At 32.3% G+C, this 18,902-nt stretch overlaps 1 protein-coding gene across 2 annotated transcripts in view; it reads left to right on the top strand.

Annotated features, from left to right (window-relative positions):
* Positions 1-18,902, top strand: part of LOC140443780 (calmodulin) — a 52,658-nt gene that overhangs the window by 19,310 nt on the left and 14,446 nt on the right. For both annotated transcript variants that reach the window (XM_072535223.1, XM_072535222.1), the window contains exon 3: positions 18,226-18,468. In XM_072535223.1, the coding sequence (XP_072391324.1) occupies positions 18,226-18,468 (243 nt within the window). The remainder of the gene's footprint in view (positions 1-18,225; positions 18,469-18,902) is intronic.

Genomic DNA, 18,902 nt, shown 5'->3' on the forward strand with positions numbered 1-18,902 from the left:
CTTCTAATGTTTTTAAGTATATGGACAGGATTATTTGTTGGTGACTTCAAATGCTGGTTGGATAGATTGTAGAATGCTCAGGGATATTGTATACTTCAGGGATATGTTGAGTTTTCATAGTAGCGGCCACCTACTACAGTATATGAGTCCCTATGGTTTTAGGGGAGGTTCCTCCCTAGCAAGGGGAACAGGAAAAATATAAATCAGGCAAAAAAACTAAAATAATAAACCTTGTGTTAGCACCATCATAACTTTTTAAATATTTCCTATATGAAAATGAAGATTACAAATAATTACAATATTAAATAGCGAATTGGGAGAAAATTGAAATTTAGATTATGACAGAACATTATTTAGTAAATAGAAAGTTGATTGAAGAGCTGAACGCCAACTATTTTTAAAATAAAAATAGTAAAATAAAGGATAAAGTTAATAGATGAATGAAATCAAAAGAAATTGAAATAAAATACTTATTTAAACAAGAATAACAAACATGTGACGTTCATAACGTTACAATATGTTTGTTGAGACAGACTAATGATAACGCTGCATTCTTTAGTGTTTGCCTTCTTAGGGAGGCAAATAAAGATCGAAAGTCGATGTGTCTTAGCTCTTGTAGTACTTTTTTACTTTACCAGCGTTTTAGTTTTTTAAGTCTCAATATATGGTGTTCCAATTTTTGTCCAAAAGTGCCAAAATATGGTTTCTTCGTTGTAGCCCTCCTAGTTCATAAACTATTTTATTTAGGTCAATATTTACTTTACCAATATTTTTTCGATTTCTTTACATTTCCTCTTACGTGTTTTGTTTCTCTGATTTTGTCTCTGATCTCATTGTTACTAGTTCTGTACTCATTATTGTAGTAATTATTGGACGTTCATATTTGAACTATTAAACAGAGAAATAGCTTTTATTTTTTGGAATGCTTTCTGTTTGATTACTAAAACTAAATCAATATTTTATTATGTATGGCTAGTTGAAAGCTTACGTAGGAGAGCTGTGCTCGTCTATTAGAAACAAGTTTAATGCTGCTATTCTTTTCCATTGTTTGTAATAAACGCGGACAACTTTTTCAAATCGATATGGTATTTGGTGTTTGTTTACAAGCCATTCAAAGTAGACGTGTTTTATTAGATATAAAAATATTATGCTATAATAAATGAAAAAAAGGTTTAAAGGCTATTTAAATTCGTCATGAAATGGAATAACGTGTAATGTGACGATGTCCTTCAAAAACAATGGTAATGTAAGTGTAGTTTCACGATGGTAAAACCAAACCTAAAACTCAACCTCGCTTTTGACGTCTAAAAAGTTCATATTTTGCTGAAATGAGTCCGACTCAAGAAAACTGATTAAAAAGTAGAATCAAAAACGCTTTTGAAAAAACATTTGACGGTTTTAAAAGAGACAGACTATACGCTTGGAAAATCTCTGTATTTATCATATTTGAATGTGACTCATAAAATTCTTAAAAAAATTAAAGATGGAGTTTTTATCAAACGAAGAATAGTTTCAGACAATCACTTCGGAAATGTATGTAAGTAGAACAATATCTGAAAAATGCATTAAACTTCGGACAGAATACATTAAAGAATAAAAGTCATTTTTGTGTTTTTTAATTTCCGCTCAGAGAACTGTTTAACCGGTCCTAATATGTTTTTTTTTGTTCAATATCGCTTTAATTATTTTTAATGAATCGCTAAATATGTTTGGCAACGTCCACAGCTTAACAAAAATGCTCTACTATTATTATTTTATGAATCAGGCAGAACCAATCAGTAAATTCGTTTGGCAAAGTTCATAACATTTAAAACTGCGTTTACATTTGGAATTAATAACGGTAAGAGTGGGAAGTGAGAATAAATTATAATATCAACAGTACCTTACTATAATACCTCGTTGTAATAAATTATTTGAAATGACGAATTAACATTTGTGACTCATAGGGATCAAAATTCGATAGATGATTGCGGTATTTATGTAATTAATAATTACTATACTATTTTTCCTAGTTCATTCATGATGCAAAGTTGTTTCTTCGGAGAAATAGTCTAGTAGAATATAGTTCTCCTTTAAAATGGTCTATTATCATTTCTAAAGGAAAATGTAATCAAACTGTTACGGTTATTATTAGTTTACAGTCTTTTTTGTAAACAAAATTACTATCGCTAAAACAGGATATTTGATTAGGTATCGTGTTACACAAATAATCCAAAGGAAAATTGCATTTAAGCGATATTCTAGATTTGTAACAAAAAAAATGTAATGATTATTCAAAGACACGTTTAATTTAAATTATAAACTTGTTTCTGGAACCAAATTATATTCTAGGTTAGATAGTGGCCAGTTTTATAGCATAATCTAATTTTGTAAATTAGATTTATTTATCTCTATATAATAAATCATTGTTGGCCGTATAGATGTTAAAACTGAAGTTAATCGTAGCTTTGTTCATCTGCAACATTTTGTGTATTTTCGGCGAAAGTAACAAAATTAAGGCTCGACGTCATAAAATCACTATATTCTTTTAAAATTTTCGCATCGAGAACTGCATTCGGCTCTAAAGTTTCGTTTTATTTCGATACTAAAAAACACATTAAAATTTTAAACACATTTCTTTGAACTTATATAACTTTACTGTTGGTCCGTTCCCGTCGTAAAACTAACCACGTCATACAAAAAACCCTTGAAAGTAAATTATTTTTTTATTCAAGAAAGTGAATAAAAGCATTTTATTCAAAAGTTGAGTTAATAAATTAATGTGGAAATAGAATCGGCGAATGTTTATACCTCTGATTATTATTATTTGAAATAAATAGTACAAAAGTAAATAGTGGCAGTAGTAAATAAAATTAAAACAAAATTGTAATTTATGTTCTACGTATAAATAAGTTCGCTTTTAAAAGCAACATTTTGACCTTTTTCTTCCAGTGAAACTTCCAATTTCGTTTCGAATCGTGCCTTTGATACGTTGTGTTATGAATTCACATAGTAATTCTTTCCAGATCACGCCTGTTTCTTACCAATACTTGCAAACTGTGACACACGGAGAGCCGTTTCGAACAACGGCAGAAATCGCGTGTCCAATTTCCATCTAATTTCTGGCGCAATTTGTCCCCACTTTCGATGGAAATGGAAACGACGGTTGCTAAATCGATAAAATCTGAACAATGATAATTACCGTCTCCGTGTTCTCTTTTGGTCTTTGTTTTCGCAATGAAACCGTATAGGATAAACAAATTTGTTGGTTTTATTTAATTATGGACAGATAATTCATTTGAAATAGATAAATTACTACGATGTGAAACATGAGATGAGTATGATATAGATTTTTGACAAAAAATATTTATATTAGTCAATTAAATTAGGGATCTGCCAATTGAAATCGGCTTTCTTATTAACAGTAAACATTGAAAGCAATTCATAGTTGCTAACATTAAGTTGACTTAACTAATAAATGTTATTAGTTACGAAAACAGACGCCACAACTGAAGTCACGCTGTTGCGGTTATTTATAGAGCCATTAGTTATTTATAGTCTATCCCTTAATTTGTTTTACTAGGACTTGACATGAAGATCACCTACTCTAGGATCTAAGCCTTCAGATTCGAATCCGTTAAAAAACTTGGCTCTCTCCTAGAGCCAAAAGATTTCTGTAGATCTGTAATCTTTTTTGGTTCGGATAGATAAGCGTTTATATAAATATACGTAATACAAGAGAGGAATTCCCTCTTATTCTTTAAGTGCCATCTCCGCTGCTGAGGTCGGCATTCATCATAACTATTAGGACTTTTGAGACGGCTGCTCTGAAAAGTTCATTTGATGTAGAGGTAATGGATTTTGACAAGAGCTATGAGTGATGCCGATGCAGTACACAAGTTTACCTGTTATTTACAAGGTCATAGCTCTTGTCAAAATCCATTACCTATACATCCGTACTATTCTTATCAGGTTGCGCAGCCATGACATTTTACGCCTCCCTATGCTTCTCTTTCCTTGGATCTATATATATTTAGGGATTCTACAGTATTCACTGCCTTCCCTCGCTCAACCGTTTCCATCTCTCTCTGTTGTTCCATTCTCCATCGTTTAGTCCTCTCTTACTCATGGCGTCGTCTACTTCGTTCCTCCAGGATTTTCGGGGTCGTCCTCTTTTCCTCCTTCCTATGGGGCTCCATTCGGTTATTCTTTTTATCCATCTGCTGTCGCTAGCTCTTCTTACATGTCCATACCACTTTAGTCTTGTTTGTTCTATATATGTTAGTATGTCTGTTTCTATTGATGTTCTTTGCTTTATTTCGTCATTACTTCTCCTATCCATTCTTGTTACTCTGCAGCATCTTCGCAGGCATTCCATCTCTGTTGCTATTATCTTACTGCTGTTTTTCTTGTTTATGATCCAATTTTCGGCCCCATATGTCATAATACTTCGCACTAATGTTTTATAAATCTGCGTTTTTGACTTCATATTTAGGTGTCTATCCCACCATACTGAGTTAAGTTGTCGGATTGCTGCAACAAAGATTAGGACAAACAAGAACAGCAATCCGACAACAGCAATCCTTGGATCTTTCCTTGCATAATCAGTTGAAGCAAACTGTATTTCTGTCCACGTGTAATATGTCCAAGATATTCCAATTTTATTGTTTTAATTGTATTTAAAATTTCTATTTCGTTATTCATCCTTTTCAGAACCTCTTGGTTTGTAACGTGTTCTGTCCACGATATTTTCAGAATTCTATACACCCACAGCTCAAATGATTCTAAGTTTTTCATTTATGTCGCATTCAAGGTCCAAGATTCCATTCCATAAAACAAAGTCGAAAAAACATATCACCTCGCCAACCTAACTCTTAGTTCCAATTTTAAATCCCTCGTACATAGCACTCTTCTCATTTTGTTGAAATTTGCTCTAGCCTTTTCTATTCTGATTTTGATCTTCTGAATGTAATCATTTGTGGAGTTAATCATTGTTCCCAGATATGCATATTTGTCCACTTGTTTGACGTTGGTTTCGTTTATTAGAAGATTATTGTTATTTCTTTGAGTTTTCGATATTCTCATAAATTTCGTCTTCTTGACATTCATTGTTAGACCGTACTCTTTTCCATACTCCGCTATTCTGGTCACCAGTCTCTAAAGATCTTCAATATTTTCGGCTAAGATCACAGTGTCGTGCGCATATCTAATGTTGTTAATGCGGACTCCATTTACCTTTATTCCAGCTGTTTCACCTTCAAGAGCTTTTTTCAGGATCTCTTCGGAGTAGGCATTAAAAAGAATAAGGAGACAATACGCACTCATACCTGTCTCACTCCACGTCTAATTTCAATTTCTTCTGACAGCTGTTCGTTAATACGTACTTTTGCTCGCTGTTTATAGTATAAATTTGATATGATCCTGAGGTCGTTGTAGTCAATCTTCTTTGATTTCAGGACATACATTATGATTATAGAAGAACTCCCAGTATAAACGATATGGTGTGATCAACGCGGTATATGTTACTTCAAGCAACCTTAATTTAACACTATATGGACCAGTCAAATAAAATTGTAATATGTACATGTAAAACATAAAGTAAAAGGTTATGAAAAACGATTCATTTGAAACCTAAATTAAATTTGATTGATAATTTATTTAAAAAATTAAAAAGATTTGCAAAATCTTGTAGGAGCAATAAACATAAAAAATAGGCATAAATAATAACAAAAGTTACAATAAAAATATGACTTTTAAAACCCTTAAGGTACACATACATTTTTGTTGAAAAATATTTATTTATTTAAAAGGTATTCCAATTGTTTATTAGAAAGTTGTTTATTTGATAATGAAAAACGCGGTTGTTTCCTTCACCTTAGAACATCTTATAAAATCTTATTGTGTTCGTTTTTATCTATATTTTCTTGATATGTAAGTGATAAGGGAAACGTTGACAACCACCATAGACGTGGAGTAGCAATTATTGTCGATATAGAGGTCAACAAGTCAATAGAGGATTTTGTCCCAATCTCATAGAGTGATTGCTACTAAAAATAAGGACATCACATACAAAACTAAATTTGATCCAAGTATATGCGCCAACGACGGATGCAACAGAAGATGAAGTAGAAACATTCTACCAACAAATTGAAGATGCACTGAAAATGACAACGAACAGGGAAATCACGGTAGTTATGGGCGATTTCAATGCAAAAGTCGGCAAGGGAAGAGCTGGAACAATAATGGGAGATCAAGGACTAGGGAAACGTAACGATAGAGGAGATCGTCTAATACAATTCTGCCAAGAATAAAGTCTAATAATCACAAACACGTTCTTTAAATTACCTATGAGACGGTTATATACATGCCCCTCATCAGCAGATAAACCGGAAAAAGTGGTAAGAAACCAAATCGATTATATAATGATTAAAGAGAGATATCGTAACACCATCAAATCAGTTAAAACATATCCAGAAGATGTCACATCAGACCATAACCCACTAATCGTTAATGTCACGCTTAAGCTTAAACGTATTAGAAAACCCCAAAGGACTCCAAAATTAGATGTTAAAAAACTGAAAGAAGCTGATCTAAAAACAAACTCCAACAGAAAATATACTAAAACTTTGATAAATTAGATACTAACACCTACGAGATAAACCAACAATGGGAATCATTAAAAAACTGCCTCCTCGTTCCATGCAAAGATATATTAAAAGAACCGATAAGAAAGAGAGACAACTGGATGACCGACGAAATACTCGACATGATGGACCAAAGAAGACATGCCAAGAACAAAAACAGAACAAAGTCACAATTACAAAATCATTAACAATGAAATCAGAAAAATGATAAGAGAGGCAAGACAAACTTACTATGAGGAAAAATGTAAAGATATAGAAGATCTTCAGAACAAATACGACCTATTCAACTTACATAAAAAGGTTAAAGAAATGGCAGGGCTGCAAAAAAGAAACCACCACACAACTCTTTTAGATAAAAATGGGATAACGACTGACGAAAGCTAAAACGATGGAGAGAATATATGGAAGAGCTCTTCGACGACGAAAGAGGAAACCTACAATACATATCTTTCGAGGACAGAGAAACAAGTACAGAAATTACATAGGAAGAAATATTGTATGCACTAAAGAACACCAGAAACGGAAAAAGCCCGGGGCCAGATCAACTGCCTATATTGATATCCTTAAAATAATAGACAGCGAGTACATGGTTGTCCTCTTAAAGCTCTTTAATGAAATTTATCAGACGGGTGACATAGGTACCCAATGAATGGTTGACCTCAACATTTATTTGTCTCCCAAAAAAAGAAAAATGCTAGAGAATGCACCGATCACCGCATCATAAGCTTGATGTGTCACACACTTAAAATGTTTATATAGATCATCCATAAACGCATTTATTACCAAATACTTGATATGGACATTGAAGAAACCCAATTTGGATTCCGTAAGAGGCGTAGGTACCCGTGAAGCTCACTTTGCATTGAACATACTAATCCAGAGATGAACCAAGATATGTACATCTCTTTCATAGATTACAACAAGGCTTTCAATAAAGTCCGCCACAAAGAGCTAATGGAGGTCAAAACAATTACAATATAATGACCTTCGAATTATAACAAATCTATATTATAAACAGCAGGCACACATACACATTAATGAACACACATCAGAAGAGTTCGAAATTAAAAGAGGAGTGCGACAGGGGTGTGTATTATCACCACTAATATTCAATTCACACTCTGAAGAAATTATGAAAAAAGCTCTTGATGGAGAAACAGCAGGAATAAAGGTCAATGAAACACCGATTCACAATATTAGATATGCGGGCGATACTATCATAATAGCAGACAATCTCCAAGACCTCCAAAGGCTAATGAACAAGTTAATTGAGTATGGAGAAGAATATGGATTATCAATAAACATCGAGAAAACTAAATTTATGAGGATATCAAAAATTCAAAATAATGATGAAAGCCTCAAATGAAAGTTCAAAACTACAATTATCTTGGCACAATAATTAATCACACAAACGATTACTCCAAAGAAATAGAGAAAGCACGAACAAACTTCAATAAAATGATAAAGGTACTTTGTGCAAGAGAACTGAAATATGACTTGAAAGTTGGGCTGGCAAGGTGTTATATTTTCTCGACTCTGCCTTACGGGATAGAGCATGGACGACTACTAAAAAGGTTGGAAGTAATAAACAACGAAGTCATGAGAAAAGTCAACAAAAGAATGGAAATATTGGAAACCATCATGACACGAAAGCTGCAATACCTAGGGCATGCTATGCGTAATGAAAGATACAACATATTTCAATTAATTATACAAGCGAAAATCTAAGGAAAGAGAATTGTAGGAAGAAGAATCTCTTGGTTGCGTAACTTAAGGGATTGGTAACATCAATCGAACTGTTCAGAGTGGCAGCATCTAAGATCAGAATAGCCATGATGATTGCCAACCTCCGTCGCGAAGATGGCACGTAAAGAAGAAGACTTTTGAAAATGGTATTTCAACTTACATATCTTGAAAATATAGATGAAAATGAACAAAATGAGATTTTATAAGGTGTTCTAAGGTGACGGAAACTTACTTTACTTTATATTCTTTGTTTATTGGACTAATATTTTTGTGCTAATAGTTCGTATTGTTATTGTGCATTTAAACGACTCCAGTGACTTTTCTCGACTAGAGAAATGTATCTAGAGACGATTTTCGTTCGGATATCAATTATAAAAAGTCGAGTAAAATTTTTGTATTAAATTTTACGAATATGAAACAATAAAATATTAAGTGTAAAATGTGCGCAACGATATACGACAACAATGTTTTTATATTTTAAGTAGTTTAGTTTTTTCCGATAATACTTATAAATTGGATGATGTCATACTTGTTTTAGTGATTAGTTATCGTTTTTATCACAAAAACTCGTCAGTGATGTAATTGCGGGGCGTTTTATAAATAATTCCATTATCAAATAAATGCAAATTTGGTTAGAAGTACAGGCATTAAATAAATACCTTTGTTTAAATAAAATTGATACCCAAGTTGAATAAAGTACTTTTTATATTTTACGGTTCATGTCGATATGCTTTTTATGATGTATTGATTAAAATTTAATAAATATATTGTCGCACAGGCATATGCAAAACCCGAAAAACATTTTTTAATTCATCTAGTCCAATAAAAATATTTACCAAATTGGCATTTTTCACAATATTGTTCGCAGCATCGGCGATATCTAGCTATTATGTATAACTGGTATTGTTATCAAACATGTGCCTGGATCTGTGTTTCATATAATTGGTTCGAAATAAAAAATTAACCCTTTCAGTGAATTTATCCTTTCAGAGGGAAACTGCGATAAGTACCCCTGGAGTATACATCTGTAATTTTTGAAGCCAAGCTTCTATACTGGCGTTGTATTACTCTTCTCTGTAGTAAAATGCTGAGGCGAGCGTCACGGAAGTAGCACCACGAAACGAAATAGTGGTTCGTCGTTCGCAGTCACAGTTGAAAGAGTTTATTTACGCGACGATTAGTCCGTTATAAAACATGTAAACTTTTCAATTTTATTCAAATCTAAAAAAAAAAATAAATAATTTAAATTACTTTTGAGGAAAGAATTATTTTATTCATTTTACTTGCATTTTTGCCATTCTTCTAAGATTTATTTTGTAAAAGTATCATTTTCATAATCATTAGCAGTTTTTTATAGTCCCGCAGCAGCACATTATGTCTTGGGGCTAAAATAAGGCAAACAAAATTTACGTTAGAAATATTTATTCACATAAATATAATACAACAAGCATTATTGCGACTGAATTTTTTTTGGGAAACAATTCCTTCTCTGGATCAAACACAGATGAACTTCCACATTTGGAACACAATATTTTTTAGTCTTATTTTTGCTTCCCTTCAAGTTGCATCTAGAATTTTTTTTCCGTCTACATTGGGATTATTATTGTAGCTGTCATATCTCACTTCTACGGGAGGTCTTGTTTCCCATTTTTTTTTGCTGGAACTGGCAAACCTTATAGTTTCGCTTTTCTCTCTTTAGAGTATTTTTAAATATTAGATGCTCTGCTACGTTTTTTCTAATTCTAGTTCCATATCTTCTACATCATCTTCTGCAACTAGGACTAAAAAATTTCATCTTTTGACAGTCGTCTCTCGTTCTTCATTGCCTTCAATCTCGAGATCTTCGCGCAACAACGGAACATGCGAGTCGTCATCATTTTCTAAATATTACCAGAGTTCAATAAGGGGCTTCTGTTCTTTCACAGTTTCTGAAATAAAAAAAAACATAGTTCAGTCGTCAGAGACTAAAATGCCACTGAACCGATAAAAATCATTTTCGTGTAAAAATCATCACTTTAGTTCACAAAATTTCCTAACGCTCTTACGAATCGATTGCAATAAGTTTCATTGACATCCACTCCAAAAGATTGGTAAGTTTATTGCTTTATTGCCTCAACTATCCCACTAACTCAGCCATATCATTACTATTTAACCTATCATTAGTCTATTTTCCGGTGATTTTGGCCAAACTAGTTGACTAATGTATAATTTAATTCATGATCATGGCTAACATAATTTTTGAGCACATATTGGACGGCAGCCAATTGGCTTTTTGTATATATTCTATTCGTATAACCTGGCTCAGTTTTTAGTGTTAACTACTTCGTAGCCGGGATCGACGGCTTTACATGCCCTCCGAAGCCCAGTGGCGGCTTAGTCTTCTTCTTTTTATATAGACATGACTCTGTCTGTTTTTCAATGTGCCTCCAGGAACCGTCTCTTGCCGTCTTTACTACTCTATTTGTTGTCATTCGGCTTATATGATCATTCCATTCTACTCTTCTACTTCTTACCCAGTTCTTGATGTTCTCCACTTTGCATCTACGTCGTATATCTGTACTTCCAGCTCTGTCACATAGTGTCTTACCATCAATTTTTTTAAGTGTTTTCATCTCTGCTGTTTCTAACATCCTTTTTTTCCTCTCTGTCAGGTATTGTTTCTGCCGTGTATGTCATTATTAGTCTGATGATTGTTTTGTAAATTCTGCCGTTCGTTTCTTTCCCGATATTTTTATTTCTCTTCTATATTGTTTCATTTAGGCAGCCTGCGTCTCTGTTTACTCTATTCACTTCAGTTTCGAGCTTTCCGTAGCTAGATAATGTGATGCCTAGATATTTAGTGGCTTAGTCAAATTAAAAATTGTTAAATTTCAGTTGTCTGTGGCGTGTGAGTTCGAACCGTGTTTGGTAAGCCAGTACTTAGCCACTGAGCTATCACCACCACACGTGTTGGAAATACTTTAATTAACAAAAAATTGCCCCATTATGCTACCATTAAACATGCGTTTCGTTCTCGTGAATTTCTGATTTTTTTTTTTTCAATTTCGAGATATATATAAATTTGTTATTTAACCTATCTGTATCTGTCAATTTCGGGTTTAAAAGTATTATATATTATCGATTTGTTGGTTATAATATAAGAAACAGCGTTTTTTATGTGTGTGGCATTTTTAAATAGGAATTATCTTATCATTCTCCTGGAATTATCTTAAAATAATAATATTTACTAAGAATCTTACTCCATGATTCATAAGATGATTTCACGTATATCATAATTTTCAATGTTAAATTCTGGACAGAACGATATTATATCATTCCTTTTGGTTAGTTAGCCAACATGTTCATTATGTGTATCTTTGTTGTATTATTCTTAAAACACGTCACATTACTATTCTGTTAGCCATATCAGTGTGGTGTCACAGTAATTTTTTGTAAGGCGTTTGTATTCCGACCTGAATTGCTTATTATACTATTTTACTTGAATTTATAATACGGTTTCATTCAGAAATAAGGAAAAATGTCAAAAATGACGACACGCTATCCCAATTGCTGTGGTATAGATGTATGATTTCTGTTATACTTACATACTTACTACATTTCGCCCTCTTATATGTACTCAGTTTATTTTTGACGATGCACCTACAGCTTTTTGATTCTAGTGTTCCATTGAGACATTTATGGTGCATCCACTTGCTCTCATCTTTCTTTTAACTGTATATCGTTTCACATGAGTAGAATATTCTAAATACTGTTGTTACTTCTTGCTGGTAGTACTAAGAGAAAATGGATTTTTTCCATTTTGGAACGGAGGTTTTGAAAGATATATAGTAGATTCCTATATATAGTATTTTTCCTATACTCCTATAGTATTTTTCCTATAAGTTATCTTTTTTTATTACCATACCATATTTTAATCTTATTTACAATTAGTTTACGTAGACTTTGGTTGAATGCAACCCTGCAAAGCACAACTTGCAATGTCCGATCAGTTTATGTCCACCTTTTTAGATGGCACTCGCATTGTAATTAAACATTTTGATGAAAAAATTGACGTTTTTAATATTTTTACTGTGTAAATATATTACTATAATTGGTTGGCCCCTTAGCTAAGCATATATTAATTATAGTTGGCCAATATTAATAATATTGTATTATCTTTCTTATTTTAAAAGGCATGAATGTTGTAGTGTCTAGAATCCCTTCGAAGTTACGCCAGTGCGACTTGGGTTCAAGTTTTTGAAATTGGAAATAATAAATTAGTAATTCTTGAAACACACAGATGTTTCTATGAGAATAAATTAAACGGGACAATATGGAAACCTATTTATAATTCATAATGGTTCTAAATAATATATTAATCTATTAAATAATATAGACGAAACAAACCATTAAAAAACGCTTTAATTAAAAATAAACTACTTTCTATTTAAGATAGTTTTTATCATTTGTTTTACGGAAATTGACGTCAAACGACGATACGACCATGTATTTGACAATCAATTTTTATTTAAAGAACGGATTTTACGGTTAATTTGATAAGGCGGATCACTAATCTACAATCATTTTTGTGACCAATCAACGAATTTGGTAGAGTAGCAAGTAATTTAGTAAATAAACTTGTCGCGACCCCAAAAATGTATTCGAATCAATCCATTTTGTTCTATTTTTTCGGGCAATTAACGCCCCCCACACGTCTTGCTCACTGGTGTCGAGTTCATTAGCATAGAAAAATGTCGTTTTGCTGGAGCGAAGAAACAACTTTAAAATTGATTTCTAAATAGTTACCTAAAACATGGATCTTTGTGAATATTAATTCTTTGTAAAATAAATTTATTCGTCCACCTCATCTGAATAGCTATTACAAGTTTGTAAGATTACTAAATAGTAATGGCATTTATAGTAGGTTTATAAGCTTATTCACTGTATTGTGCTACAGCCCGTTTATCTTGCAAAACACCACCAACTTGTGTACGGTTAACGACCGAGGTCAGAAGGATTTTTGGGCAGTAGTGAGGATTTTAGCTTTTATCTACTAAATTGAACATCTACATTGGTAAATCTACATGTACTCAGATGAGACAAGTACTAAATTATCTACAATTCTACCAAACTGTTGAACGTGTCTGAACCGACGATTATCAACGTCATCAAATTGACCAGGCATCAAACAAAAATTGATTTTCGAATATATTTCGTCATTGCTTAATATTTTTTTAAACTTACATTATCGATACTTGGGTAACGAAACGGCGAAAACTAACAAAACGGTGATATCAAATGTTCACCAGTAAAGAAAATTTCACGGACATTTCGTATTCATGGACTATAAGAAAAGTGACTGCCTTTTAGTACCCTTATTGCATATTTATCAAAAAAAATTTATAAATTAAATAAATATCCAAAAGTATAGGCTTGTTCAATTGAAACCCATCTTTGGTCAGGTTGTTAGCCTTGGAATACAATTATATTCCAAGGCTAACATCACACTGTTCCACCATCACACTGTTCAGTTCTTATCATATGTATTTGACTGCGATTTGAAGTAATTTGGCTTAAATATGGCATTTGTTGTTAACAATCCGTCCGAACATAATCAATTTTTATGTACTGAAGGTTTGTTTGATGAATTGAAATTGAAATGAATTTTTACGTACTGAAATTTATACGCGAATGCAAACAGTGTATGGAAACGCATGTTTTGCGTATTTAACTGTCAAGGAATTGTATCGTTGATTTAGGAGTGGAAGAGAGAAAGCGAATGATAAGTAACGAACAGCTGGATTGAGTACTGCATTAACATACAGGAATGTGGCATGTGTGAAAGGCTTGATTAGATAAAATCGTCAAATTTCAATTAGAGCAATTTCAGGAAATGTTGGTTACGCAAACTCGGTTACAGCAAAGTTTATACGCAGTGCTTTCCTCTTCTTGTGTTACAGAACCAAAAAAGCTTGGCTATTGATTTTATCTTTGCAACATCTCACGGAATACCGAAAAACGATAGTTACTTATTTTCGTCAATAATTGCTGGTGACGAATGTGGATGTCATCATTTTAAACCGTCCAAAGAAGTTTAACTGAAGGCAAGGCTAACTTTTTTTTTTCGACCTCAAGGACTCTTGCTAATTATCAACGTGTGCATATCAACGCAAACCTGTATACGAAACTGTGAACAAGCTACATCAAGCAATAGGACGAAAACATCCAGGATATTAGAGAATCCACCCTAGAGTCTCCATTTATCGCCTTGCGATTATCAAGTATTTTGAAAATGACGTTAAAATGAAATCGTTTTCAGTCATACGAAGGAGTATAGTCTAAAATGTCGTAAAAGAATTCTTCGACCAACAGTGACGAGAAATCTCTAAGCAGGGCATACATCAGCATCGGTTGGTGAAGCGATGGAATATTTGCTTTAATTGTAGTGGTAATTAATTCTAGATATATCTGAGTAAATTTTTCCTGAACCAAAGATGGGTTTCAATTGAACAAGACTCGTATATTCTTCATGAAGCCGATAATTATAATTTATCCACGAGCTCTTCCTACAATATATACACTGAAAACTATATAAGATTAAAACATATTAATACCGATATTCTATTTTTTTATAAACCGTTTTTGTTTCTTGGTTAACATTTTAACAGAGCACATTGCGTATATTGCGTAATTTATTCGCGTAGAATAGACTTAGCCTGAGTCGTTCTTCTTAATTATTAAATTCCGTAATAATATCTTCCTGTTTAGGGCTCAGTCCTTCAATTCAATGGTTTAAACGATGCCATCTCAAGCTAACATTGCCGATTGCCGAATGAAATAACAGCCGTATCATCAAATACATATTTAGCCCAGTCTGGATAAAAAAACGTCGAACAATTTTTCTGAACAATCTGAAGCTTTTAAGACATAGGTGGGGGTTACTAGATGACGAATAGATGAAAAAGTACTCGTATTTTTACCTTCCTTTTTTTTAACAATAATTTATGGTCACAATTTGATTTTTTGTCTATAAGTTTTTTCCCTTATATTTTACATAAACAATATTTATGTCATTTTTTTTATATCAAGAATATATTTATTTTCCCGTTTTTTAAATTAAAATTGATAAATAATTTACGGAGATATTTGCAAAAAAGCAGTTTTTTTGCACTAATTTATAAATTTTAAATTTCTGTAACAAAATAAAATGTTATTAATAAATTTGAACTTCGAGGAATCTTTTAAATTTGTGCGAAATTTCCATCCGATCGGCCAAATAGTTTAAGATATTTAATTTATTTATCCCTGAGGCTAAATATTTAAACTATTGAACTTGCTCTATTAATGAGGCTAGATACATTTAGCAAATTTCATAGGATTCTTTAAAACTTAAACTACCTCAGAAGCTAAATGCATATTGCGTTTTCATCGAAATTATTTACAAAATAAACGTTTGAAAAAGGGGTATGTTTTTTACTTATAAACAATTGTAATAACTATATTTTTCAAGCTACAGACTTGTACGTACAACCATTGGATAGCTGGTAAAAAAACTCACATTTAAAAAAAAAACCTTCTATGACCAATAGGAACGAAGTTAGGGACTATTTTGACGAAATTTTGGAGCGTGGCACCTGCTACTCATCCCGCCTTTTTTACGCATATTAAGATATATATTACCGGTTTTCTATTATATAGATGACCTTTCTCCCATTCACATGAATACATGTAAAATGTAGGGACACGAGGACGGTATACTCTGTGATCTTTGGATTTAGATAAATAAATGTGTTTACCGTCCTCGTATTGTACATATACCTATACACATATATAAACATATAAATCGTCAAAGTAGTAAATAATTAGATAATGTTGATTTTCCAGTGGGGGGGGGGGGGGGGTTGAAAATTATGTCATCATTATTAATACTGCGACTGTAAAAAGAGTTTTTACGGTAAATTTCAAATGAACCCAATTTTTCCGAGGTTTCCCATATTTCCCGGCCAGTGAAAACTATGCAGTTATTTATATTTCGACGAGCTACCCCAGATTAAAATAAAAGAGGCTTCTAGCTGCAATGGAAGCCGAGATAATGTAAATTTTTCCTACGCGTTTCAATTTGAAGTTCCGATCTCGAAAAAAAAACGGAGCTGAAACAGTTATCCCCTCCACTTTGGAATGTCGATCTTTCGAAAGTACTTTCGTTTCGAAGGGCTGTAAGTTTCGAAAAATTGGATGAATTTTATAGCTATAAGTTTCAATATAAAGTTTACATTTTCATTCAAAATTTGTGCAAATTTACTTCTTAATGTTTATAAAAAATGGAGATATGATTTTTTTAAAAATAGTCCCTAACTTTGTTCCTATTGGTCATAGAAGGTTATTTTAAATGTGAGTTTTTTTACCAGCTATCCAATGGTTGTACGTAGAAGTCTGTAGCTTGAAAAATATAGAAGTTATTACAATTGTTTGTAAGTAAAAAACATACCCCCTTTTCAAACGATTATTTTGTAACTAATTTCTATGAAAACGCAATACCTATCTATGCATTTAACTTCTGAGATAGTTTAAGTCTTAAAGAATCCTATGAAATTTGCTAAATGTGTCTAACCTCATTAATAGAGCAAGTTCAATAGTTAAAACTATTTAGCCTCAGGGATAAATAAATTAAATAACTTTTAAACTATTTGACCGATCGGGGGGAAATTTCGCACAAATTTAGAAGACGATAATTCCTCGATGTTCAAATGTATTAATAACATTTTATTTTGTTAATAAAAAAATTAATAAAATTTATAAATTAGTGCAAAAAAACTGCTTTTTTGCCAATATCTCCGTAAATTATTTATCAATTTTAATTTAAAAAACGGGAAAATAAATATATTCTTGTGACCATAAATTATTGTTTAAAAAAAACGCAAGGTAAAAATACGAGTACTTTTTCATCTATTCGTCACCTAGTATTTCCCACCTATGTCTTAAAAGCTTCAGATATCTGCGAAAAAATTTGCCGTGAAATCGATGATTTTTGCATAACCAGACTGGGCTAATTTATTAACTTAAAAATTTCTTTCTTGCATTTTACAAAAAATTTGATTGTCAAAGCCAGGTGGTAGTTCTGTTATCCTATTATTACATTGCTGCTGTAAAAATTTGTATAGCTTTTTTTCTCGATTGATTGAACTATAACTTTTACTAAAGTGACGAGTATATATACATTTTTAAAACCGTTTAATTACAATATTGATTAGTCATTCTTGTTTTGGATCTAAAAATACACCTATGCGCAAAATTCTAACGTTTTAATGTGGGTAATTAGATGTTCAAATTTGGCATTCTATTTTAGTTTTATCGCGATCTAAATGCTCGAATCATGGCAAAATTTTATTTATTGTTCGTCGCATGAAATCCCTACTGGATATTCGCCATAAAGTAAATTGCTACTTGTAATTTTTGTGTGGTATTTGCCTACACCAATTTTCAATTCTATATACAGGATTTTTCAAAAGTTTGTGTGGTATTTGCCTACACCAATTTTTCAATTCGATATACAGGATTTTTCAAAAGTGCTAAGATTTGATATACCACAAAAATATTTTTTCATTAAACTGAACATAAATGCAACTGCCATTTATCCTTTATTTAAATGATTTTATATATTTAACAAGAAATATCCTTTCTATAAACTTGTTATATGCAAGAATTGTGAACTGTAGTAAAACATAGAACTATTTCTTCTAAATGAAGTTCTATCGGGTTATTTTCGGGAGTTATTTCGATCCCTACACTTTTGAAAAAGTTAATAATGTCTATCCTTAATATTTGAAATTTTTATCCAGCAAGTTTCTTAACTAAATACGTGACAATTTTTTTATAGGTAATGGCACGATCGATTTCCCTGAATTTTTAACGATGATGGCACGTAAAATGAAAGATACCGATAGTGAGGAAGAAATTCGTGAAGCATTCCGAGTGTTCGATAAAGACGGTAATGGTTTCATCTCTGCAGCAGAATTGCGCCACGTCATGACCAACTTGGGTGAGAAATTGACAGACGAAGAAGTCGATGAAATGATTCGGGAGGCCGATATCGATGGTGATGGTCAAGTCAATTACGAAGGTAAGTTCTTTTAATTCTAGTCAGCTGTCAAATGTCAGAATGTCACTGTAGTTTTTTAGTAAATCTTTAATAATGGGAAGTCATTGTAAAAATGGGAAGATCCAGTTGGATAATTGTTTGAGAAATAGATTAGTCCAAATGGTAGGCTATTTGACTATTCACGGTCAAGACTTAAAAGTCTTAGTGGTTTCTACTCCACGTTCCTACATTGCATAAACACAGGAAGTTAACATCATAGTATCCTGTAACAATGACTTCTCATTGTGTAAACATATTTCTGTGCAGTGACAAAACAGAAATACTGAATCCTTGGAAAGAATTAATGCATCAATTGTAAATTTAGTATTAGCTTGACAGTATTGTGCTAATTAATGTGAACCCAAGTGTTAATTTTGAAAATAACAATGTTTATTAGATATAGATGAAGAAAAAGG

The sequence above is a fragment of the Diabrotica undecimpunctata genome, chromosome 6 (assembly GCF_040954645.1).
Source record: "Diabrotica undecimpunctata isolate CICGRU chromosome 6, icDiaUnde3, whole genome shotgun sequence".
Lineage (NCBI taxonomy): Eukaryota > Metazoa > Arthropoda > Insecta > Coleoptera > Chrysomelidae > Diabrotica > Diabrotica undecimpunctata.